This window comes from Pseudophryne corroboree, chromosome 5 (assembly GCF_028390025.1).
Source record: "Pseudophryne corroboree isolate aPseCor3 chromosome 5, aPseCor3.hap2, whole genome shotgun sequence".
Lineage (NCBI taxonomy): Eukaryota > Metazoa > Chordata > Amphibia > Anura > Myobatrachidae > Pseudophryne > Pseudophryne corroboree.
Window position 1 is genome coordinate 443298247 of NC_086448.1, and position 27254 is coordinate 443325500.

General features: G+C 47.0%; 1 protein-coding gene across 3 annotated transcripts in view; it reads left to right on the plus strand.

Annotated features, from left to right (window-relative positions):
- The window catches only part of LOC134927841 (uncharacterized), a 552652-nt gene that overhangs the window by 428962 nt on the left and 96436 nt on the right, over nucleotides 1-27254 (plus strand). For all 3 annotated transcript variants that reach the window (XM_063922898.1, XM_063922897.1, XM_063922896.1), the window contains 2 exons: nucleotides 22886-22924; nucleotides 23042-23149. In XM_063922898.1, coding sequence (XP_063778968.1) covers nucleotides 22886-22924; nucleotides 23042-23149 — 147 coding nt within the window. The remainder of the gene's footprint in view (nucleotides 1-22885; nucleotides 22925-23041; nucleotides 23150-27254) is intronic.

Sequence of the window (27254 nt, forward strand, 5' to 3'; positions counted from 1 at the left end):
AGACTTGCTAGCGCTTTAATAATAAAGATAATAGCACCAAATCTACTGTGCTCCCGCCCCCCTTTTTGAACCCTGTTACTTGTACAGCAGTGTGGAGGTCGGGGCCAGCGTCTCTGTAGCTTCTGTGAAAAGAGAATGGCGCTGGTTAGAGCTGTGAGGGCTAAGCCACGGCCCCTCATCGGCGCGCTTCAGTCCCGCTCAAATCCATATATTTATACTGGCAGGGGATCTATATTTAGTGCCTAGGCACACTTAATATATGTATTTGCCAGTTTTAAGACTTTAGTATTCATGCTGCCCAGGGCGCCCCCTGCACCCTGCAAGTGCCGCTGTGTGTGTGTGGGAGCATGGCTCGCAGCGCGACCGCTGCGTGGTACCTCAACACTGAAGTCTTCTGCAGTCACTGAAGTCTTTGTTTCTTCTTTTACTGACCCGGCTTCTTTCTTCTGGCTCTGCAAGGGAGGTGACGGCGCGGCTCCGGGAATGAGCAGCTAGGCAGACCAAGTGATCGGACCCCCTGGAGCTAATGGTGTCCAGTAGCCTAAGAAGCAGAGCCTTTGAACTCACAGAAGTAGGTCGGCTTCTCTCCCCTCAGTCCCACGATGCAGGGAACCTGTTGCCAGCAGTGCTCCCTGGACATAAAAAAACCTAACATAAAGTCTTTTTCAGAGAAACTCAGTAGGGGTTCACTACGGTATGCCGGCGGTCGGGCTCCCGGCGACCAGCATACCGGCGCCGGGAGCCCGACCGGCGGCTTACCGACAGTGTGGCGAGCGCAAATGAGCCCCATGCGGGCTCGCTGCGCTCGCCACGCTACGGGCACAGTGGCGCCCACGAGGGAGAATTAGTGTCGGTATGCCGGCTGTCGGGATCCCAGCACCGGTATACTGTGCGCCGGGATCCCGTCAGTCGGCATACTGAAGACCACCCCTCAGTAGAGCTCCCCTGTTTGTGACCAGTTTCCCTGGGCACATAATCTAACTTGAGTCTGGAGGAGGGGCATAGAGGGAGGAGCCAGTTCATACCCCTTTTAAAGTCTTAAAGTGCCCATGTCTCCTGCGGATCCCGTCTATACCCCATGGTTCTTGAAGCATCCCCAGCATCCTCTAGGACGTATGAGAAACATTATTACTAGAAACTATAGCTCTTATGACACGAAAATATTCTAGGTAATATTCGCCCACCACAACCACAAATACTACATAAGAAGAATAGATCCCTAAAAATATTAGCACCAAGCCATCTCAAACACAGGACAGAAAAGAAGGATAAGGAGGGTGTAGACTGACTAACTAAGAAGCCATCAGGTTTTCACAAGTGCGGGGAAAACAGGTGCACTATGTGTCATTATATGCTCAGAAAAATCATGTCAATAGAAATACCAACCAAGAAAGAATCTTACCAACTGAAAATGTTTATAAATTGTGATACATCATATGTAGTTTACCTTCTGTCTTGTAGCTGCGGTCTCTATTATGTGGGCCGCACTACAAGACCACTAAAAATGTTTTTTGGAACATAGATGCAATATACTAAATCGGTATATGAAACACAGTGTACCTCATCATTTTCACACAGTACATAACAGAGATCGAAGAGCCAGTCTATCACTGCACTAGAATATATCCTCCCCACTGTGAGAGGAGGGGAGATAGGTTCAATAATTTATGTAAAAGAGAAATATATTGGATGCTACAATTTCATTCTTTACATCCTATGGGCCTAAATGAAATAAATGAAAACATGGAATTGAACCCTGTCCTATGAGGTTGTTTAGATATGTGTGTGTGTATATATATATATATATATATATATATATACCGTATATACTCGAGTATAAGCCGACTTTTTCAGCACTTTTTTTTCTGCTGAAAAAGCCACCTCGGCTTATACTCGAGTCAGCGTTAGGAGGGACACGGAGGTGGCGGATGGTCTCCTGAGGGATCTCCTCCCAGACCTGGACTAAAGCATCCGCCAACTCCTGGACAGTCTGTGGTGCAACATGGCATTGGTGAATGGAGCGAGACATGATGTCCCAGAGGTGCTCAATTGGATTCAGGTCTGGGGAACGGGCGGCCAGTCCATAGCATCAATGCCTTCGTCTTGCAGGAACTGCTGACACACTCCAGCCACATGAGGTCTAGCTTTGTCTTGCATTAGGAGGAACCCAGGGCAAACCGCACCAGCATATGGTCTCACAAGGGGTCTGAGGATCTCATCTCGGTACCTAATGGCAGTCAGGCTACCTCTGGCAAGCACATGGTGGGCTGTGCGGCCCCCCAAAGAAATTCCACCCCACACCATTACTGACCCACTGCCAAACCGGTCATGCTGGAGGATGTTGCAGGCAACAGAACGTTCTCCTTGGTGTCTCCAGACTCTGTCACGTCTGTCACATGTGCTCAGTGAGATCTTGCTTTCATCTGTGAAGAGCACAGGGCGCCAGTGGCGAATTTGCCAATCTTGGTGTTCTCTGGCAAATGCCAAACGTCCTGCACGGTGTTGGGCTGTAAGCAAAACCCCCACCTATGGGCGTCGGGCCCTCATGGAGTCTGTTTCTGATCATTTGAGTAGACACATGCACATTTATAGCTTGCTGGAGGTCATTTTGCAGGGCTCTGGCAGTGCTCCTCCTGTTCCTCCTTGCACAAAGGCGGAGGTAGCGGTCCTGCTGCTGGGTTGTTCCCCTCCTACGGCCTCCTCCACGTCTCCTGATGTACTGGCCTGTCTCCTGGTATCCCCTCCATGCTCTAGACACTACGCTGACAGACACCGCAAACCTTCTTGCTACAGCTCGCATTGATGTGCCATCCTGGATGAGCTGCGCTACCTGAGCCACTGGTGTGGGTTGTAGGGAGGTCGTACAGGCACGTGGAGGCCACACACACTACTGAGCCTCATTTTGACTTTTTTTAAGGACATTACATCAAAGTTGGATCAGCCTTTAGTGTGTTTTTCCACTTTAATTTTGAGGGTGACTCCAAATCCAGACTTCCATGGGTTAATAAATTTGCTTTCCATTGATAATTTTTGTGTGATTTTGTTGTCCGCACATTCAACTATGTAAAGAACAAAGTATTTAGTAAGAATATTTCATGCATTCAGATCTAGGATGTTATTTTTTTGTTCCTTTATTTTTTTGAGCAGTGTATTTTGATGGACGGATGAGTTTGTTTGTTTATTGCACAGCTGTGAATAATTAGTCTATTAAGGAGGTTTAAAAGGGCTTCTGTTTTACACTGAGAATCACTTCTGATGATGCTGGGTGGCCAAGCCCTGGGAAACGTGTTAAGCCTGCCACTAAGGACTAATTATCTTTCTCTAACGTCCTAGTGGATGCTGGGGACTCCGTAAGGACCATGGGGAATAGACTGGCTCCTCAGGAGACTGGGCACTCTAAGAAAGATTTAGTACTACTGGTGTGCACCGGCTCCTCCCTCTATGCCCCTCCTCCAGACCTCTGTTAGAATCTGTGCCCGGCCAGAGCTGGGTGCTTTTAGTTAGCTCTCCTGAGCTTGCTAATAAGAAAGTATTTTAGTTAGGTTTTTTATTTTCAGAGAGCTTCTGCTGGCAACAGACTATCTGCTACGTGGGACTGAGGGGAGAGAAGCAAACCTACTAACTGCGGCTAGGTTGCGCTTCTTAGGCTACTGGACACCATTACCTCCAGAGGGATCGAACACAGGACCTGACCTTGTCGTCCGTTCCCGGAGCCGCGCCGCCGTCCCCCTTGCAGAGCCAGATGTCAGAAGCCGGCGGGTTGAAGCAAGAAGACGTCAAAATCGGCGGCAGAAGACTCCTGTCTTCATATGAGGTAGCGCACAGCACTGTAGCTGTGCGCCATTGCGCCCACACTAACCCACACACTCCGGTCACTGTAGGGTGCAGGGCGCAGGGGGGGGCGCCCTGGGCAGCAATTAAGTACCTCCTGGCAAAAGCAGCATATATACAGTTGGACACTGTTATATGCATGAGCCCCCGCCATTATTTTTACACAAAATCGCGTGACAGAAGCCCGCCGCTGGGGGGGCGGGGCCTTCTTTCTCTCCACAGCTCCGCTGAGAGGAAGCTCCCCAGGCTCTCCCCTGCAGACTCACGGTAGAAAGGGTAAAAAGAGAGGGGGGGGGCACATAAATTTAGTGCATTAATCATATATACAGCAGCTACTGGGTAAACACTAAGTTACTGTGTGATTCCTGGGTCATATAGCGCTGGGGTGTGTGCTGGCATACTCTCTCTCTGTCTCTCCAAAAGTCCTTGTGGGGGTCCTGTCCTCATATAGAGCATCACCTGTGTGTGTGGTGTCTGTACGCGTGTGTCGACATGTTTTACGAAGAGAGCTATGTGGAGGCAGAGCAAGTTCAGATGAATGACGTGTCGCGCCGACGGTGCCGACACCTGATTGGATGGATATGTGGAAGGTGTTAAATGATGATGTAAACTCCTTACATAAAAGGTTGGATAAAGCTGATGCCTTTGGACAGTCAGGGTCTCAACCCATGCCTGATCCTACAGCGTAGAGGCAGTCAGTGTCTCAAAAGCGCCCACTATCCAAAATTGTAGACACAGCTATCGACACGGATTCTGACTCCAGTGTCGATGACGATGATGCAAAATTGCAGCGTAAAATGGCTAAAGCCATCCGCTACATGATTATAGCAATGAAGGATGTTTTGCACATTTCAGATGTAAACCCTGACAAGAGGGTTTATATGTATGGGGAGAAAAAGCAAGAGGTGACTTTTCCCCCTTCACATGAGTTGAATGAATTATGTGAAAGAGCGTGGGATTCCCCCGATAAGAAAGTGCTGATTTCCAAAAGGTTACTTATTGCGTACCCTTTCCCGCCAACGGACAGGATGCGCTGGGAATCATCCCCTAGGGTAGATAAAGCTCTCACACGCTTATCTAAGAAGGTGGCCCTGCCGTCACAGGATACGGCCGCCCTAAAGGATCCTGCTGATAGAAAACAGGAAAGTATCCTGAAGTCTGTTTATACACATTCAGGTACTCTACTGAGGCCGGCAATTGCGTCGGCTTGGATGTGTAGTGCTGTAGCACCATGGACAGATAATCTGTCTGAGGGAATGGATACCTTAGACAAGGATACCATTTTACTGACCCTGGGGCATATAAAAGACGCTGTCCTATACATGAGGGATGCCCAGAGGGACATTTGCCTACTGGGCTCTAGAATAAATGCAATGTCAATTTCTGCCAGAAGGGTCCTGTGGATTCGGCAATGGACAGGTGATGCCGACTCCAAGAAGCACATGGAGGTGTTACCTTACAAGGGTGAGGAATTGTTTGGGGACGGTCTCTCGGACCTGGTTTCCACAGCTACGGCTGGGAAGTCAAATTTTTTGCCATATATTCCCTCACAGCCTAAGAAAGCACCGTATTACCAAATGCAGTCCTTTCGGTCACAAATAAGGTCAGAGGTGCGTCCTTTCTTGGCAGGGGTAGAGGAAAGAAGCTGCACCATACAGCTAGTTCCCAGGAACAGAAGTCCTCCCCGGCTTCCACTAAATTCACTGCATGACGCTGGGGCTCCACAGGAGCCAGGAGCGGTGGGGGCACGTCTCCGAAATTTCAGCCACCAGTGGGTTCGCTCACAGGTGGATCCCTGGGCTATACAGATTGTGTCTCAGGGATACAAGCATGAATTCGAAGTGATGCCTCCTCACCGTTACCTCAAATCGGCCCTGCCAGCTTCTCCCATGGAACGGGAAGTAGTGTTAGCAGCAATTCACAAGCTATATCTCCAGCAGGTGATGGTAAAGGTTCCCCTCCTTCAACAGGGAAGGGGATACTATTCCACAATGTTTGTGGTACCGAAACCGGACGGTTCGGTCAGACCCATATTGAATTTAAAGTCCCTGAACATTTATCTGAAAAGATTCAAGTTCAAAATGGAATCGCTCAGAGCGGTCATTGCAAGTCTGGAACAGGGGGATTTTATGGTGTCTCTGGACATCAAGGATGCTTACTTGCATGTCCCCATTTATCCACCTCATCAGGAGTACCTCAGATTTGTGGTATAGGACTGTCATTACCAATTCCAGACTTTGCCGTTTGGGCTCTCCACGGCACCGAGAATATTTACCAAGGTGATGGCAGAAATGATGGTGCTCCTTCGAAAGCAAGGAGTCACAATTTTCCCATACTTGGACGATCTCCTCATAAAGGCGAGGTCCAGAGAGCAGTTGCTGATCAGCGTAGCACACTCTCAGGCAGTGTTGCAACAGCACGGCTGGATTCTGAATATCCCAAAGTCGCAGCTGATTCCTACAACGCGTCTGTCCTTTCTGGGCATGATTCTGGACACGGACCAGAAGAAGGTGTTTCTCCCGGCGGAGAAGGCTCAAGAGCTCGTGACTCTAGTCAGAGACCTCTTGAGACCGAACCAGGTGTCGGTGCATCGCTGCACACGAGTCCTGGGAAAGATGGTGGCATCATACGAAGCCATTCCCTTCGGCAGGTTCCATGCGAGGATCTTTCAATGGGATCTGTTGAACAAGTGATCCGGGTCGCATCTTCAGATGCATCGGCTGATCACCCTGTCCCCCAGGGCCAGGGTGTCTCTTCTGTGGTGGCTGCAGAGTGCTCACCTTCTCGAGGGCCGCAGGTTCGGCATACAGGACTGGGTCCTGGTGACCACGGATGCGAGCCTCCGAGGATGGGGGGGCAGTCACTCAGGGAAGAAACTTCCAAGGGTTGTGGTCAAGTGAGGAGGCTTGTCTGCACATAAATATCCTGGAACTAAGGGCCATATACAACGCCCTGAGTCAAGCGGAGCCTCTGCTTCGCGACCAACCGGTGCTGATTCAGTCAGACAACATCACCGCAGTGGCTCATGTAAACCGCCAGGGCGGCACAAGAAGCAGAGTGGATGGCGGAAGCCACCAGGATTCTTCGTTGGGCGGAGAATCACGTGCAAGCACTGTCAGCAGTGTTCATTCCTGGAGTGGACAACTGGGAAGCAGACTTCCTCAGCAGGCACGACCTCCACCCGGGAGAGTGGGGACTTCATCACGAAGTCTTCACTCAGATAACAAATCGATGGGAACTGCCACAGGTGGACATGATGGCATCCCGTCTCAACAAAAAGCTACTAAGGTATTGTGCCAGGAGACCCTCAGGCGATAGCTGTGGACGCACTAGTAACACCGTGGGTGTTCCAGTCGGTCTATGTGTTTCCTCCTCTTCCTCTCATACCCAAGGTGCTGAGAATCGTAAGAAAAAGAGGAGTGAGAACAATACTCATTGTTCCGGATTGGCCAAGAAGGACTTGGTACCCGGAACTGCAAGAAATGCTCACAGAGGACCCATGGCCTCTGCCTCTCAGACAGGACCTGTTGCAATCGGGGCCCTGTCTGTTCCAAGACTTACCGCGGCTGCGTTTGACGGCATGGCGGTTGAACGCAGGATCCTAGCGGAAAAAGGCATTCCGGATGAAGTTATTCCTACGCTGATAAAGGCTAGGAAGGATGTGACAGCAAAACACTATCACCGTATATGGCGAAAATATGTTGCCTGGTGTGAGGCCAGGAAGGCCCCTACAGAGGAATTCCAGCTGGGCCGGTTCCTGCACTTCCTACAGTCTGGAGTGACTATGGGCTTGAAGTTGGGGTCCATAAAGGTCCAGATTTCGGCCCTATCCATTTTCTTTCAAAAGGAACTGGCTTCTCTTCCTGAAGTTCAGACGTTTGTTATGGGAGTGCTGCATATTCAGCCCCCTTTTGTGCCACCAGTGGCACCTTGGGATCTCAACGTGGTGTTGGGTTTCCTGAAATCCCACTGGTTTGAGCCACTTAAGACCGTGGAGCTAAAGTATCTCACGTGGAAAGTGGTCATGCTATTGGCCTTAGCTTCGGCTAGGCGTGTCTCAGAATTGGCGGCTTTGTCATGTAAAAGCCCCTATCTGGTTTTCCATATGGACAGGGCAGAATTTCGGACCCGTCCGCAATTTCTGCCGAAGGTGGTGTCATCTTTTCATTTGAACCAACCTATTGTGGTGCCTGCGGCTACTCGTGACTTGGAGGATTCCAAGTTGCTTGATGTAGTTTCAGGGCTTTGAAGATCTCTGTAGCCAGGACGGCTGGAGTCAGGAAAACTGACCCGCTGTTTATCCTGTATGCATCCAACAAGCTGGGTGCTCCTGCTTCAAAGCAAACCATTGCTCGCTGGATCTGTAACACGATTCAGCAGGCTCATTCTGCGGCTGGATTGCCGCATCCAAAATCAGTGAAAGCCCATTCTACAAGGAAAGTGGGCTCTTCTTGGGCGGCTGCCCGAGGGGTCTCGGCATTACAGCTTTGCCGAGCAGCTACTTGGTCGGGTTCAAACACATTTGCTAAGTTCTACAAGTTTGATACCCTGGCTGAGGAGGACCTTGTGTTTGCCCATTCGGTGCTGCAGAGTCATCCGCACTCTCCCGCCCGTTTGGGAGCTTTGGTATAATCCCCATGGTCCTTACGGAGTCCCCAGCATTCACTAGGACGTTAGAGAAAATAAGATTTTACTCACCGGTAAATCTATTTCTCGTAGTCCGTAGTGGATGCTGGGCGCCCGTCCCAAGTGCGGACTTTCTGGTTGATGCTTGGTGGTTCATACTGTTAACTGGGTATGTTATCACAAGTTATACGGTGTGGCTGGTATGAGTCTTACCCTGGATTCCAAAATCCTTTCCTTGTAATGTCAGCTCTTCCGGGCACAGTTTCCCTAACTGAGGTCTGGAGGAGGGTCATAGAGGGAGGAGCCAGTGCACACCAGTAGTACTAAATCTTTCTTAGAGTGCCCAGTCTCCTGCGGAGCTCGTCTATTCCCCATGGTCCTTACGGAGTCCCCAGCATCCACTACGGACTACGAGAAATAGATTTACCGGTGAGTAAAATCTTATTTTTACTCCACTCAAGTGGCTCCAGAAACTGACTTTTAGGACTGTTTATCTTGTCTGCAATATACACATCAGCAATTATATGGAAGCCCAGTGGACTGTTCAACACAGCTAGCCATCGCTACATGCTTAAGGACTGTGTCAGAGTCGTGGATTTTGGTAATACTAGCTGCTTGATATTTCTATCTATACTGGAGAATAAGCCCTGTCTCCTAGTCCGAGATCCCAATTGTGAAGTTAGCCTAGGTGGCAGAAGCATTTTAATCTTTTTTTGATTTTCATTTATTGTGCACTCTACATATTGCTATTATTATTATATTTTATTATTAAAAAGCTATTTTTACCTCCTCCGTCATGTATTGAATTTAATTTAGAATAACAACATAGCGCCGGTTTTATATTTTCTAATTACATGCAAAGGCAGCCAGTTTTTACCATGTGTGCAAAAAGTAAAAAAAAAAAAAGATAAATGTGTTTGCGCCCTTTGCATTGCAATATGGGGGTCATTCCGAGTTGTTCGCTCGGTTTTTTTTTTCCGCATCGCAGCGATTTTCCGCTTAGTGCGCATGCGCAATGTCCGCAGTTCGACTGCGCCAAGTAAATTTGCTATGCAGTTAGGAATTTTACTCACGGCTTTTTCATCGTACTGGTGATCGTAGTGTGATTGACAGGAAGTGGGTGTTACTGGGCAGAAACTGGCCGTTTTATGGGTGTGTGCGGAAAAATGCTACCGTTTCTGGGAAAAACGCGGGAGTGGCTGGAGAAACGGAGGAGTGTCTGGGCGAACGCTGGGTGTGTTTGTGACGTTAAACCAGGAACGACAAGCACTGAACTGATCGCAGATGCCGAGTAAGTCTAGAGCTACTCAGAAACTGCTAAGAGAGGTGTAATCGCAATATTGCGAATACGTCGTTCGCAATTTTAAGAAGCTAAGATTCACTCCCAGTAGGCGGCGGCTTAGCGTGAGTAAATCTGCTAAAAGCAGCTTGCGAGCGAACAACTCGGAATGACCCCCTATGTTTCTTCCAGTTGCAAAGTTGACAGCATTAAAGTTTAGCATTTCATGTTCCACTGGCAACTCAACTTAGGAAGTCTCTAAGGGTCTAGATTTTAAGACAACACTTCCTGTCTTGCTTATTGAGAAAAATCAAGAAAGAGAAAAGAAGAGAAGTCCTAGGAGAATTTTCATAAAGGCCAAGCCGTCCATGGTTCCCAGTAGCCTGTGAGATAATTATGGCCTCTACTACTTCATCCAGATTTGTTGCTCTATTTTAATTTAAACTTCCAGTTGTGAATTTACTGAAGTGATGTGTTTGCAGTCCTGTCACTGTGTGCTTTATTTAAAAAATAAATGTAAAAAGGGGTGGGGAACTAAATAAATAAGTCGTGGTCCTGTTCCCTCCCCCAATTTGATAACCAGCCCTAGGCCTTTAACTTTGGGCCAGTAGCAAAAAAATCAGGGAGTAAAAGAGCTTGGCACTAACCTTAGGTTTTTCCCCGCCATAATTCTATTCAGCCCTAGGACTTTCCGCACAGGGCTGGAGTCCCTAGTGAAGCAGGTCCCACTAACAAATGCCCACCATTATGGGTTAGATAAAATGGTAAAGCTTGTTCTTGTGGTATTTATTTATTAAAGCATTTTTTTTTTGTCCCACTTCCATAAGCATTCAAGCCCTGTGTTGAGCGGCCTAGAGCTTGTTGACACAGTATCATGGGTACTCCATGCACGTTACTTAAGATTACTTTCAAATCTGAGAGCTACAAACACATGGTCGTGCACCCTGTAGGAGCCCTTATATTTTTCTTACGTCCTAGAGGATGCTGGGTACTCCGTAAGGACCATGGGGTATAGACGGGCTCCGCAGGAGACATGGGCACTCTATAGATTTTAGATGGGTGTGCACTGGCTCCTCCCTCTATGCCCCTCTTCCAGACCTCAGTTAGATCCTGTGCCCAGAGGAGACTGGATGCACTGCAGGGGAGCTCTACTGAGTTTCTCTGAAAAATACTTTTGTTAGGTTTTTCATTTTCAGGGAGCACTGCTGCCAACAGGCTCCCTGCATCGTGGGACTGAGGGGAGAGAAGCAGTCCTACTTAAATGATAGGCTCTGCTTCTTGGGTTACTAGACACCATTAGCTCCAGAGGGTTGGAACGCAGGTCTCATCCTCGCTGTTCGTCCCGGAGCCGCACTGCCGTCCTCCTCACAGAGCCGGAAGATAGAAGCCGGGTGAGTATAAGAAGAAAGAAGACTTCAAAGGCGACAGAAGACTTCAGATCTTCACTGAGGTACCGCGCAGCGGAAACGCTGCGCCCCCATTGCTCCCACATTCACACACACTGACGGCACCGTATGGGTGCAGGGCGCAGGGGGGGGCGCCCTGGGCAGCAATAGTAAACCTCAAGGGACACTGGCTGACATATATATACTGCGGAGGCAGTATATTAAATAAACCCCCGCCAGTATAAAGAATTTGAGCAGGACCGAAGCCCGCCGTTGAGGGGGCGGAGCTTGATCCTCCAGCACTAACCAGCGCCATTTTCTCCACAGCACGCTGTAGAGAAGCTGCTCCCCGGACTCTCCCCTGCTGTACACAAGTACAGAGGGCAAAAAGGAGGAGGGGGGGCACATTTATTTGGCGCAGTGAGTGTATTATTGATATATAAAGCGCTGTACAGACTGGGATTTTGTTTGTGTCCAGTGGCGCTGGGTGTGTGCTGGCATACTCTCTCTCTGTCTCTCGAAAGGGCCTTATTGGGGGACTGTCTCCATATATATATATATATATATATATATATCATCCAAGCAGCCGGCACTCCCCTTGCTTACATGACATCTGCTCCGGTGCCCTCCCTAGGAAAGAGTTCCAATTGTAGATAGGAGAATAGGCGGCACTCAGGAGACTGTTCAAACGAATTTCTTTATTGAAATGACATCCTACAATTGTTTCGGGCGTCCGCCTGTCGTCAGGGATGTACAGCACAGTAATGACAAACATTATATACCCTCACAGAGCCTTCCCCACATAAACAATCAAATTGACTCACTTCACCTGCGCTCCTGCCCTCCGATCAGAACGCCACGCTGACCGCTGCTATCACAAACTGTGCAGCTGCTTCCGTGTAGCGGGCGACGTCATCGGAAGGCGCCCGCAGGGAGGGACAAGTCAACGTACTAAAGTTACCTAGGCAACAACAATACAAAAACAAATTCATACACGTAAGGCATCATATCTACGAAAAGAAACATAGACATCATAATGCAACCTAAGTGTATGAGCAAATGTAGACAATACAAATAACATATATAAAGATAAAAATGCAAAAATACAAAAACGGACCATGGGACGCTATAAACAAACTAGGACCCAAACATGTTATAGAATACATATAGGTATCGTTATATATCCAGAACCATCTCAAAAATGATTTATTTTTTTTAAAAAAGGAAACCGGTTATAATATAGATATTTCCAATAGATATCCTAATAAATATGGACAACATACACCAAGTGCCAACAATTGATTAACCATTAATTATGACTTCCTAATAACGCCCAGCTAGAACTACAAAAAATTGTGCAGTCCATGCTGTTCATTCAACCCTTTCGGGGACAATGTGTCTAACCTAAAAATCCACCGACTTTCTAACTGAAGAAGTCTTTTGCCTCTATCACCACCACGAATAGATGGTGGCACATGGTCTATTATCTTGCTTCTAATACTAGCAATATTATGCGACCGTTGGGCACAATGAAGAGCCATAGGTTGATCACTAGAACCTGACTCAAGAGCGGCTCTAATTGCAGATCTGTGATTTTCCATTCTTTCTTTAAATTGACATACTGTCTTGCCCACATAGTGAAGACCACATGGGCAAGACAGAACATACACCACGTACCGGGAGGTGCATGTGAGTGGAAAATTAATAGAATATTTTTTGCCTAATCTAGGATGACAAATGGAATCTCCCACCAGCATAGAGCGGCAGGTAACACATCCTATACACCTAAAGCATCCAGGTTTACGTGATAGGAAATGTGGGACAGATTTTACTTTCATTAGTTCCGTCACATCAATCTTAACTAGGAGATCTTTCAAATTTTTGCCCCTGGAATATGCTGGCATAATACGAGTATTATAAAGACTCGAAAGGTCCTTATCAGTGTTTACAATGGGCCAGATTTTCCTGATTTCCTTGTTGGTTTTTGAACTAGCTTCTGTATATCTATTGACCCAAGGTATCCTTTGCTGGTCAACATCTACAGAAGCTTTGCTTTTAAGAGAAACCTCCTTAGGGATTTGAATAATCCTCTGTTTAGTAGCCAATAGTGATTCACTATCATAGCCCCTCTGTTTAAATTTGGACACCATTCCATCCAGAGCATGGTCAATTTTAGAGGGATCACTTGTGATCCGCCGTGCTCTAAGCATCTGCGAATATGGCAGACCATATTTTAATGAAGGAGGATGGAAGCTATCAGCTTTAAGGACAGTATTACGATCCGTCTCCTTAACATATAGGGATGTACAAATTTGGCCATCACTATATGCTTCTGTAGATGTTGACCAGCAAAGGATACCTTGGGTCATCCTAGTTAAGATTGATGTGACGGAACTAATGAAAGTAAAATCTGTCCCACATTTCCTATCACGTAATCCTGGATGCTTTAGGTGTATAGGATGTGTTACCTGCCGCTCTATGCTGGTGGGAGATTCCATTTGTCATCCTAGATCATGCAAAAAATATTCTATTCATTTTCCGCTCACATGCACCTCCCGGTACGTGGTGTATGTTCTGTCTTGCCCATGTGGTCTTCACTATGTGGGCAAGACAGAATGTCAATTTAAAGAAAGAATGGCAAATCACAGATCTGCAATTAGAGCCGCTCTTGAGTCAGGTTCTAGTGATCAACCTATGGCTCGTCATTGTGCCCAACAGTCGCATAATATTGCTAGTATTAGAAGCAAGATAATAGACCATGTGCCACCATCTATTCGTGGTGGTGATAGAGGCAAAAGACTTCTTCAGTTAGAAAGTCGGTGGATTTTTAGGTTAGACACATTGTCCCCGAAAGGGTTGAATGAACAGCATGGACTGCACAATTTTTTGTAGTTCTAGCTGGGCGTTATTAGGAAGTCATAATTAATGGTTAATCAATTGTTGGCACTTGGTGTATGTTGTCCATATTTATTAGGATATCTATTGGAAATATCTATATTATAACCGGTTTCCTTTTTTTTTAAAAAATCATTTTTGAGATGGTTCTGGATATATAACGATACCTATATGTATTCTATAACATGTTTGGGTCCTAGTTTGTTTATAGTGTCCCATGGTCCGTTTTTGTATTTTTATCTTTATATATGTTATTTGTATTGTCTACATTTGCTCATACACTTAGGTTGCATTATGATGTCTGTTTCTTTTAGATCGTAGATATGATGCCTTACGTGTATGAATTTGTTTTTGTATTGTTGTTGCCTAGGTAACTTTAGTACGTTGACTTGTCCCTCCCTGCGGGCGCCTTCCGATGACGTCGCTCGCTACACGGAAGCAGCTGCACAGTTTGTGATAGCAGCGGTCAGCGTGGCGTTCTGATCGGAGGGCAGGAGCGCAGTTGAGGTGAGTCAATTTGATTGTTTATGTGGGGAAGGCTCTGTGAAGGGTATATAATGTTTGTCATTACTGTGCTGTACATCCCTGACGACGGGCGGACGCCCGAAACAATTGTAGGATGTCATTTCAATAAAGAAATTAGTTTGAACAGTCTCCTGAGTGCCGCCTATTCTCATACATATATATATATATATATATATATATATCCCAGTGTGTGGGGGGGTGTCGGTACGTGTGTCGGCATGTCTGAAGTGGAAGGCTCATCTAAGGAGGAGGTAGAGCAGATGATTGTGGTGTCTCCGTCAGCACAGTCGACACCTGATTGGATGGATATGTGGAATGTTTTAAATGCAAATGTGTCTTTATTACATAAAAGATTGGACAAAGCAGAGTCCAGAGAAAGCAGGGAGTCAATCCATGCCTTTGACTGTGTCACAAGGCCCTTCAGGGTCTCATAAACGTCCCCTGTCCCAGGTAGCAGACACTGATACCGACACGGATTCTGACTCCAGTGTCGACTACGATGATGCGAGGTTACACCCAAGGGTGGCCAAAAGTATTCTTTATAAGATTATTGCAATAAAATGTTTTGCATATCACAGAGGACCCCTCAGTGCCTGACACGAGGGTATGCATGTTTAAGGAGAAGAAACCTGAGGTAACCTTTCCCCCATCTCATGAACGCTTTATTTAAAAAAGCTTGAGAAACTCCAGACAAGAAACTGCAGATTCCCAAGAGAATTCTTATGGCGTATCCTTTCCCCGCACAGGACAGGTTACGGTGGGAATCCTCGCCCAGGGTGGACAAGGCTTTGACACGCTTGTCCAAAAAGGTGGCGCTACTGTCTCCAGACACGGCAGCCCTCAAGGATCCTGCTGATCGCAGACAGGAGACTACCTTAAAATCAATTTATACACATACGGGGGCCTTGCTCGGACCGGCAGTAGCGTCGGCATGGGTATGTAGCGCTGTAGCAGCATGGGCAGATAACTTGTCATCTGACATTGATACACAGCTACCGCAGGTAAATCTTTTTTGCCTTATGTTCCCCTACAGCAAAAGAAAACACCTCAATATCAGATGCAGTCCTTTCGGTCGCATAAGTCCAGAAGGGGCCGGGGCTCTTCCTTCCTCACCAGAGGTAAGGGTAGAGGGAAAAGAATGCCTGCTATGGCTAGTTTCCAGGAACAGAAGTCCTCCCCGGCTTCTACAAAATCCACCGCATGACGCTGGGGCTCCACTGAGGGAGTCCGCACCGGCGGGGGCACGTCTTCGACTCTTCATCCAGATCTGGGTTCTGTCAGATTTGGATCCTTGGGCGATAGAAATTGTATCCCAAGGCTACAAACTGGAATTCGAAGAAGTGCCTCCTCGCCGATTTTTCAAGTCGACTTTGCCAGCCTCTCCCCCAGAGAGGGAAATAGTTTTAGCTGCGATACAAAAGCTGTGTCAACAGCAAGTGATTATCAAGGTTCCTCTAGTGCATGGGTCTTCAACCTGTGGCCCTCCAGCTGCTGTGGAACTACACATCCCAGCATGCCCTGCCTCAGTTTTTAGCATGCATTAATAGCAAAACTGTGGCAGGGCATGCTGGGATGTGTAGTTCCACAGCAGCTGGAGGGCCACAGGTTGAAGACCCATGCTCTAGTGCAACAGGGGAAGGGGTACTATTCAACTCTATTTGTGGTCCCGAAACCGGATGGCTCGGTCAGACCCATTCTGAATCTAAAATCCCTAAACCTGTATCTAAAAAAGTTTAAATTCAAGATAGAATCTCTCCGGGCAGTGATTTCCAGCCTGGAAGGGGGGGATTTTATGGTGTCACTAGACATAAAGGATGCATACCTTCATGTCCCCATTTATCCTCCTCATCAGGCGTACCTGTGATTCGCTGTACAGGACTGTCATTACCAGTTTCAGACGTTGTCGTTTGGGCTGTCCACGGCCCCGAGGATTTTCACCAAGGTAATGGCGGAAATGATGGTGCTCCTACGCAGGCAAGGAGTCACAATTATCCCATACTTGGACGATCTCCTGATAAAAGCGAGATTGAGAGATCAGTTGCTGAAAAGCGTGTCACTCTGCTGCAGCAACACGGCTGGATCCTAAATCTGCCAAAATCGCAGTTGATTCCAACGACTCGGCTATCATTTTTAGGCATGATTCTGGACACGGAAAAGAAGAGGGTTTTTCTCCCAACAGAAAAAGCCCAGGAACTCCAGAGCATGGTCAGAGACCTGTTAAAGCCAAAAAGATTGTCAGTTCATCAATGCACTCAAGTACTGGGAAAAATGGTGGCGGCCTACGAGGCCATACCCTTCGGCAGGTTCCATGCAAGGACATTTCAGTGGGACCTTCTGGACAAATGGTCGGGGTCCCATCTACAAATACATCAGAAAATAAGCCTGTCCCCCAGGGCCAGGGTGTCTCTCCTGTGGTGGCTGCAGAGTGCTCACCTTCTAGAGGGTCGCAGGTTCGGCATTCAACACTGGGTTCTGGTGACCACGGACTCGAGCCTCCGAGGATGGGGAGCAGTGACACAAGGAAGAAATTTTCAGGGACTGTGGTCGAGCCAGGAGGCTGGTCTACACATCAACGTGCTGGAATTAAGGGCTATATACAACGGCCTACGACAAGCGGAGACTCTTCTTCGCGACCTACCTGTTCTGATTCAATCGGACAACGTCACAGCAGTGGCTCATGTAAACCGCCAAGGCGGGACAAGGAGCAGAGTGGCAATGGCGGAAGCCACCAGGATTCTTCGCTGGGCGTAAAATAACGTAAGCGCGCTGTCAGCAGTCTTCATTCCGGGAGTGGACAACTGGGAAGCAGACTTCCTCAGCAGACACGACCTCCATCCAGGAGAGTGGGGTCTTCATCAAGAAGTTTTTGCAGAGATAACAAGTCGTTGGGGGCTTCCTCAGATAGACATGATGGCGTCACGCCTCAACAAAAAACTTTGGAGGTATTGTTCCAGGTCAAGGGACCCTCAGGCGGTAGCGGTAGACGCCCTGGTGACACCATGGATGTTTCCGTCGGTCTATGTCTTCCCTCCTCTTCCACTCATCTCAAAAATACTGAGAATCATGAGACGAAAAAGAGTCCAGACAATACTAATTTTTCCGGATTGGCCTCGGAGGGCCTGGTATTCAGATCTTCAGGAAATGCTCACAGAAGATCCGTGGCCTCTTCCTCCCAGGGAGGACCTGTTGCCACAGGGGCCCTGCGTGTTCCAAGACTTACCGCGGTTACGTTTGACGGCATGGCGGTTGAATGCCAAATCCTAGCTAGGAAAGGTATTCCGAGGGAGGTCATCCCTACTCTGATAAAAGTTAGGAAGGAGGTGACGGCGAAACATTATCTGGAGGAAATATGTATCTTGGTGTGAAGCCAAGAATGCTCCTACGGAAGATTTTCACCTTGGCCGTTTTCTCCACTTTCTACAGACAGGAGTGGATATGGGCCTAAAGTTAGGCTCTATTAAGGTACAGATTTCGGTACTATCAATATTCTTTCAGAAGGAATTGGCTTGTCTCACAGAAGGCCAGACTTTTGTAAAGGGAGTGCTGCACATCCAGCCTCCTTTTGTGCCCCCAGTGGCACCACGGGACCTTAACGTGGTGTTACAGTTCCTTTAGTCACACTGGTTTGAACCTCTTCAAACACTTGGAAAGTGGTCATGTTGTTAGCCTTGGCATCTGCGAGGCGGGTGTCTGAATTGGCGGCTTTGTCTCACAAAAGCCCCTATCTGATTTTCCATGTGGACAGAGCGGAGGGGGACTTGGAGGATTCCAGGTCTCTTGATGTAGTCAGGGCCTTAAAGGTTTATGTAGCCAGGACGGCTCGGGTTAGGAAAACAGAGGCACTGTTTGTCCTGTATGCAGCCAACAAGGTTGGCGCCCCTGCTTCTAAGCAGACTATTGCCTGCTGGATCTGTAACACGATTCAGCAGGCTCATTCTACGGTTGGATTGCAGTTACCAAATTCTGTAAAGGCCCATTCAACTAAGAAGGTGGGCTCTTCTTGGGCGGCTGCCCGAGATGTCTCGGCATTGCAACTTTGCCGAGCGGCTACTTGGTCGGGTTCAAACACTTTTGCTAAATTCTACAAGTTTGATACCTTGGCTGTGGAGGACCTCATGTTTGCTCAATCGGTGCTGCAGAGTCATCCGCACCCTCCCGCCCGGTCTGGAGCTTTGGTATAATCCCCATGGTCCTTACGGAGTCCCCAGCATCCTCTAGGACGTAAGAGAAAATACGATTTTAAACCTACCGGTAAATCTTTTTCTCCAAGTCCGTAGAGGATGCTGGGCGCCCGTCCCAGTGCGGACTAAATCTGCAAGACTTGTATATAGTTATTGCTTACATAAGGGTTATATTACAGTTTTCATCAGTCTCTGGCTGATGCTGTTTTGTTTCATACTGTTAACTGGTTCGTATGTTCCAAGTTGTACGGTGTGGATGGTGTGGGCTGGTATGTATCTTGCCCTTAGATTAACAAAAATCCTTTCCTCTTACTGTCCGTCTCCTCTGGGCACAGTTCTTTAACTGAGGTCTGGAGGAGGGGCTTAGAGGGAGGAGCCAGTGCACACCCAAATAAAGTCTTTAAAGTGCCCATGTCTCCTGTGGAGCCCGTCTATACCCCATGGTCCTTACGGAGTACCCAGCATCCTCTACGGACTAGGAGAAAAAGATTTACCGGTAGGTTTAAAATCTTATTTTAAGGTTGTTTGCGTTTGGACTTAACCCTATGGAATCAACCTGTTCGCAATTGCTTTTTCCATTAAAGTGATATTTTTACGGTGTTACAGAGTGCTCAAAGATCAGCCGTTGAGCTTATTTTACTTTTTATAATTGATGACCACTAATCCTCTTTTAATGTCTTTTTGGCACAATTAGTTCTCCCTGGTGTTTATAGTATCTACACTAGTTAAAGAGAGGCCACCAGGAGTGTTTTTAGGCATCGAAAGCCAATTTTTAGCCTCATTCACGGTCTTCTGAACTCACTTGATATATGTGATCTGTGGAAGCTTTTCTCTACGATACCTACCCCCAAGAAGTCTGCCTTGGACGAAACGCGTAGGGTTTATCAATTCTCGTTTACCACCCAAATTGTCTGAGTACCCACCCTTGAGCTCACACCTTTTGAAGGAGAGGGTGGCTCGATTTTGTCAACTATTCTTTCACTTTGGTGTTTATGCGAGATAACACGGTCATTGCTGTACATTGATCATGTATTGTCAGTTATTTCAGAATCTGTAAAATAAATCTGTTTTGGTATCTTTTATTGATTGTCTATTAACTATTGCATTTGTTTGGGTGACTATTCGGTGAGAGGGTGTTTTCTACAGGCCCTCATCAGAGAGACCACAAAAGGTCAAGAAACTGGGGAAACCTCAGTAGACATCCATATATCAGCGCACTCAGGAACTTGTTTTTGTATGTTCATATCTTTTAGTGCCCACTAACAGGGGCACCACCTGTGGTGCTGCTGATTCTCGGCGCGAGATAAAGGGTATACTGTGGTTTTATATATATATATATATATATATATATACACACACACACACACACACACACACTCTGACCTATTATTAAACCACTAACTTAATGTATGTTTTAAGATAAAAGGTAATAGTGACTTACTGTGAAATAAATGAACATGCCATTATAAAAGTATGTCTCATGTAATAAAAGCATTGCAATGCTCCACAACAACGCTTACTTGTGGTGATTATTTTGAAAATGTAAAACGAGGCCCATACATTTTAGGGTATTCATTTTGTAGGATTACTTACTTACTGTGCACATTAGGAGCTGCAATAAAGTTGTGCAGAATGTATGTCACCCAACACTCAACAACAATATTAGAACAAGAAAAGGCTACACAGTCACTACATGCGCTCACTAATCATCACATAAAATTCATGTAAAAAATTCATAAAAACACTTATATACTTAGTCCCATATTAAAGTCTTTTTAGTGGTAGTTTCCTTAGTGTGTATATAATTGTATTTTAAGTGATGTAATATATGTGCCACATTCCATGCATTGTGCACACTTGGAGACGGGGGTCTGAAAAGAATCCTTGATAGATTAATTAATTATTTTTCTGTATGAGTATGGTATGCCACCCATTACTCTGTATATAGAGGTGGAGGATGTAATAATTATCAATCCTAACCCGAATACGAATATCACAACTTTTGGTGAATTTGTTATCCATTTGGGATGTACTACACTATTGATGCTTTTTTTTTTTTAATCTGCTTTTGGGATTGTGTTCTATCACAGTTCTATACACCAGTCGTTCCCAAACTGTGTGCTGTGGCACCCTGGGGTGCCCTAGGACACTTGCAGGGGCAGTGCCGTAACTAGACATTTTAGAGCTGTGTGCAAGAAACAGCATCGGTGCCGCCCCCCCCCCCCCCCCCCATATTTAAAATAGGGCCATTGTGCGCCGAAGCGTACGCCAAACATATAGGGGCGTGGCTTTGTGGGAAAAGGGGTGTGGCCACAAAGTAATACCAATTCATATTACGCTGCACAGTAGTTTCCATCATTCAAATTATGCCGCACAGTAGCGCCATTTACACATTACACCAGGTAGAGACTCTTTTACACATTACACCAGGTGGAGTCTCTGTCACACATTACGCCAAGTAGAGCCCCCTTTTAAACAGTACGGTAGAGTTCCCATTTACACAGTACAGCAGGAAGCGTCCCCTTTTACAATGATGGCAGGCAGAGCTCCCTTTTACACAGTACGGCAGGTAGAGCCCCCTTTTACACAGTACGGCAGGCAGAGTCCCCTTTTACACATTACGGAGGGTAGATATGCGCCCACAGCGCAAATGCACAGTGTCTGCGAAGCGCCATCTGCCCACACCTCATTATGACCCTGATCTCCACTACACAGTCACCACCAAGGGAACACACACATATAAACAGAACAATGCTGGAGATAAAAATAAGTTATTACTTTAGAAAAATGCAAAGTCACTACTTGATATGGTAACAGAAGTGTTTCCCAATAGAAGTAATGCACCAATGTCAGAACGAAGCAAACAGACTCCTCCATGAACACTGTGCTCCTCTCTCATAACATAGCTGCAGGAGACGGAGCAGGGAAGAGTGTGTCACAGAGAAAGGCATAGAGGTCAGGGTGAAGAGCAGAAGGTGAAGAACGTAGTATGAAAAGAAGATTTGCGCTCACCTTTGCCCCCACCTCTGTCTTCACATACTGCCTCCTCCTCCTCGCTAGCAGCTACGCCTGGCACACTTCACTGCTCAGCCTCCGCAGCAGCCGGCTCCAGTAACCGGAAGTCCCTTTACAGACACAGCAGGAAAGGAGGGGGGCGGATCACATTGCAGAGATTACATTGCAGAGAGAGAGACCCGACTGCCCAGCACTGTTGGCTGTAATGTATATTAGCAGCAGTGCGCCTGGCAGATGACAGCGCCGGCAGCCACTTGGGGTGGATGCGGGTGGTGCGCCCACAGCCCAAAGCACCATCCGCACACACCTAGTTACGGCCCTGTGCAGGGGTGCCCTGGGTTGGTAGTCCAGGACCAATTCAAATTATTTATGGTCAATGTAATAGGCAAAACCAGTGCTGGTGGCTGTCGGTCATAAAATATGTGGACACACAGAAGCAAATCTTGTCCCTCACCACAGAATTGAACATAAGGATGACATATAAACACAAATTACTTAATTTAACAATTCTTTAAAAATGTCTCCGTAAGAAACTTTTGGCTTAGGGGTGCCGTGTAAAAAATTCTGATACTGTAGGGTGCTGTGATTCAAAAAAGTTTTGAAACCACAGCTATACGCTAAGGAAACTACCACTAAAAGACTTTTATATGGGATTGTTTTTTGTTTGTTTTTTAAGTGTTTATGTATGTTTTACATTTATTTTTTTTGTTCTAATTGGTGAGCGCATGTAGTGGTTGTGTAGCCTTTTCTTATTTCAAATTTTGTAGGATTTAGCTAAAATACTAATGTAATTCCCGTGTTGAAGCCTGTTCAAAACGAAACACTCCAGGGGGAATGTAATAGGATGTGAGAATCGGAAAGTGAGAGATTTTGGGAGAGTTCTATCTTTTAAAAGTGGCTATCATTTAGTTGGCAAAATCAACCTGGTTTTTCCATGTAAATGATTGCCCCTTTTAAAAGACTGGAGAAGTTTCCCTAAATCTCTCACTTTCTGATTCTCATACCCTATTACATTCCCCCTCATCTCTTTAGTAACCATACTTTACTTTGATCCAGCACTGATCAGGTGTCCTGGCAGTGCTAGCATATTGGATACATTACATTTGACTTCCTAATTAATAAAATATGTTTTTTTTCTTTTTTTACAGTTTCCATTCTACCGAAGAAAAATGGCTTTATCATATTCGGTATGTTTAAATTTGGTAATATTAAGATAATTACCAAAACATTTCCTTTAGTTGTATTTATATAGATGTGTAATATAATGGGAAAGTATTGATTGCAAAAATTGTCAACTTTTCTAGAGAAATCTAAAGAGTTCATCCCAGACAGAGGCATCTGGACTGCTGAGCCTGACACAGCAGCTGCTTAACAATCTGGAGCAGTATTATCTGAAATGTAAACCACCGTCTGTAAGTGTTAGTATGTTATCTTTCTTTATGTAATGCTGAGCATACACTATACAATTATCTGCCAGATAATCTGCCTGATTGAAGAGAAAATCTGGTAATGGATGAGAGCAAATAAGACGATCGAACATTTGCTCCTAAACACCGGAGTGCTGTTTGCTGCTTGTTATATTTTAGTGCATTTAAATTATGGGGCTTATGTATCAAGGGGTCTATTTACTAAGACTTAGGGGCCCTACACATTTGACGATGCGCCGCCGAGGTGCCCGACGGCCGAAACGGCCGACGAGCGACCCGGCGGCGGGGGAAGGGGGGGGGGAGTGACGGGGGGAGTGAAGTTTCATGCACAGCCGACGGGAGACCAGCGATGAACGAGCGCGGGGCCGCGCATCGTTCATTGCTGGAGTCTCCACACTGAAAGATATGAACGAGTTCTCGTTCATTTATGAACGAGATCGTTCATATCTTTCAGAAAATCGGCCAGTGTGTAGGGCAGGCATTCCCAACCACGGTCCTCAAGGCACACCAACAGTGCAGGTTTTAGTGGTATCCAGGCTGCAGCACAGATTGTTAAATCAAAATAACTGAGCTACTAATGAAGTCACCTGTGCTGAAGCCTGGATATCACTAAAACCTGCACTGTTGGTGTGCCTTGAGGACCGTGGTTGGGAATGCCTGGTGTAGGGCCTATTAGAGAGAGAGAGAGAGTACCAGCCAATCTGCTCCTAACTGCCAAGTTACAGGTGGTTAGACAGAAGCTGATTAGTTGGTACTTTTATTTCTGTCCAAGCTTTGATATGCTACTTGAAGAAAATAAGATTTTACTCACCGGTAAATCTATTTCTCGTAGTCCGTAGTGGATGCTGGGAACTCCGTAAGGACCATGGGGAATAGACGGGCTCCGCAGGAGACTGGGCACTCTAAAAGAAAGATTAGGTACTATCTGGTGTGCACTGGCTCCTCCCACTATGACCCTCCTCCAGACCTCAGTTAGGATACTGTGCCCGGAAGAGCTGACACAATAAGGAAGGATTTTGAATCCCAGGTAAGACTCATACCAGCCACACCAATCACACCGTATAACTTGTGATACTATACCCAGTTAACAGTATGAAATATAACTGAGCCTCTCAACAGATGGCTCAACAATAACCCTTAGTTAGGCAATAACTACATACAAGTATTGCAGACAATCCGCACTTGGGATGGGCGCCCAGCATCCACTACGGACTACGAGAAATAGATTTACCGATGAGTAAAATCTTATTTTCTCTGACGTCCTAGTGGATGCTGGGAACTCCGTAAGGACCATGGGGATTATACCAAAGCTCCCAAACGGGCGGGAGAGTGCGGATGTCTCTGCAGCACCGAATGAGAGAACTCAAGGTCCTCCTCAGCCAGGGTATCAAATTTGTAGAATTTAGCAAACGTGTTTGCCCCTGACCAAATTGCAGCTCGGCAAAGTTGTAAAGCCGAGACCCCTCGGGCAGCCGCCCAAGATGAGCCCACTTTCCTCGTGGAATGGGCTTTTACTGATCTAGGATGCGGCAATCCAGCCGCAGAATGCTCCAGCTGAATTGTGCTACAAATTCAGCGAGCAATAGTCTGCTTAGAAGCAGGAGCACCTATTTTGTTGGGCGCCTACAGGATAAAAAGCGAGTCAGTTTTCCTGACTCCAGCCGTCCTGGAAATATTAATTTTTAAGGCCCTGACTACGTCCAGTAACTTGGAATCTTCCAAGTCCCTAGTAGCCGCAGGCACTACAATAGGTTGGTTCAAGTGAAAAGCTGATACCACCTTAGAGAGAAACTGGGGACGAGTCCTCAATTCTGCCCTATCCATATGGAAAATCAGATAAGGGCTTTTACATGACAAAGCCGCCAATTCTGACACACGCCTGGCCGAAGCCAAGGCCAATAACATGACCACTTTCCACGTGAGATATTTCAAATCCGCAGTTTTAAGTGGCTCAAACCAATGTGATTTTAGGAAACTCAACACCACGTTGAGATCCCAAGGTGCCACAGGAGGCACAAAAGGGGGCTGAATATGTAGCACTCCCTTTACAAATGTCTGAACTCCAGGCAGTAAAGCCAGTTCTTTCTGGAAGAAAATCGACAGAGCCGAAATCTGGACCTTAATGGAACCCAAGTTTAGGCCCATAGTCACTCCTGACTGTAGGAAGTGCAGAAAACGACCCAGCTGAAATTCCTCTGTTGGGGCCTTCCTGGCCTCACACCACGCAACATATGTTCGCCAAATACGGTGATAATGGTTTGCGGTTACTTCTTTCCTGGCTTTTATCAGCGTAGGAATGACTTCCTCCGGAATGCCCTTTTCCTTTAGGATCCGGAATTCAACCGCCATGCCATCAAACGCAGCCGCGGTAAGTCTTGGAACAGACAGGGCCCCTGCTGTAGCAGATCCTGTCTGAGCGGTAGAGGCCATGGGTCCTCTGATATCATTTCTTGAAGTTCTGGGTACCAAGCTCTTCTTGGCCCATCCGGAACCACGAGTATCGTTCTTACTCCTCGTTTTCTTATTATTCTCAGTACCTTTGGTATGAGAGGCAGAGGAGGGAATACATAAACCGACTGGTACACCCACGGTGTCACTAGAGCGTCCACAGCTATTGCCTGAGGGTCCCTTGACCTGGCGCAATATCTAGTTTTTTGTTTAGGCGGGACGCCATCATGTCCACCTGTGGCCTTTCCCAACGGTTTACCAACAGTTGGAAGACTTCTGGATGAAGTCCCCACTCTCCCGGGTGTAGGTCGTGTCTGCTGAGGAAGTCTGCTTCCCAGTTGTCCACTCCCGGAATGAACACTGCTGACAGTGCTAAGACGTGATTTTCCGCCCATCGGAGAATCCTTGTGGCTTCTGCCATCGACATCCTGCTTCTTGTGCCGCCCTGTCGGTTTACATGGGCGACTGCCGTGATGTTTGATTGGATCAGTACCGGCTGGTTTTGAAGCAGAGGCCTTGCCAGACTTAGGGCATTGTAAATGGCCCTCAGTTCCAGAATATTTATGTGTAGGGACGACTCCTGACTTGACCAAAGTCCTTAGAAATTTCTTCCCTGTGTGACTGCCCCCCAGCCTCGAAGGCTGGCATCCATGGTTACCAGGACCCAGTCCTGTATGCCGAATCTGCGGCCCTCTTGAAGATGAGCACTCTGCAGCCACCACAGTAGAGATACCCTGGTCCTTGGAGACAGGGTTATCAGCCGATGCATCTGAAGATGCGATCCCGACCACTTATCCAAGAGGTCCCACTGAAAGGTTCTTGCATGGAACCTGCCGAATGGAATTTTGCTTCGTAAGAAGCTACCATTTTTCCCAGGACTCGTGTGCAGTGATGCACCGATACCTGTTTTGGTTTCAGGAGGTCTCTGACTAGAGATGACAGCTCCTTGGCTTTCTCCTGTGGGAGAAACACTTTTTTCTGTTCTATGTCCAGAACCATCCCCAGGAACAGTAGGCGTGTGGTAGGAACCAGCTGTGACTTTGGAATGTATAGAATCCATCCGTGCTGTTGTAGCACTTCCCGAGATAGTGCTACTCCGACCAACATCTGCTCCTTGGACCTCGCCTTTATAAGGAGATCGTCCAAGTACGGGATAATTAAAACTCCCTTTTTTCGGAGGAGTATCATCATTTCTGCCATTACCTTGGTCCGGTTTCGGTACCACAAACAGTGTGGAATAGTAACCCCGTCCTTGTTGAAGTAGGGGCACCTTGACTATCTCCTGCTGGGAATACAGCTTGTGAATTGCCTCTAGCACAGCCTCCCTGCCTGAGGAGTTGTCGGCAAGGCAGATTTGAGGAAACGGCGGGGGGGAGACGTCTCGAATTCCAGCTTGTACCCCTGAGATACTACTTGAAGGATCCAGGGATCCACCTGTGAGCGAGCCCACTGATCGCTGAAATTTTTGAGGCGGCCCCCCACCGTACCTGGCTACGCCTATGGAGCCCCCGCGTCATGCGGTGGACTCAGAGGAAGCGGGGGAAGAATTTTGATTCTGGGAACTGGCTGACTGGTGCAGCTTTTTCCCTCTTCCCTCGTCTCTGTGCAGAAAGGAAGCGCCTTTGACCCGCTTGCTTTTCTG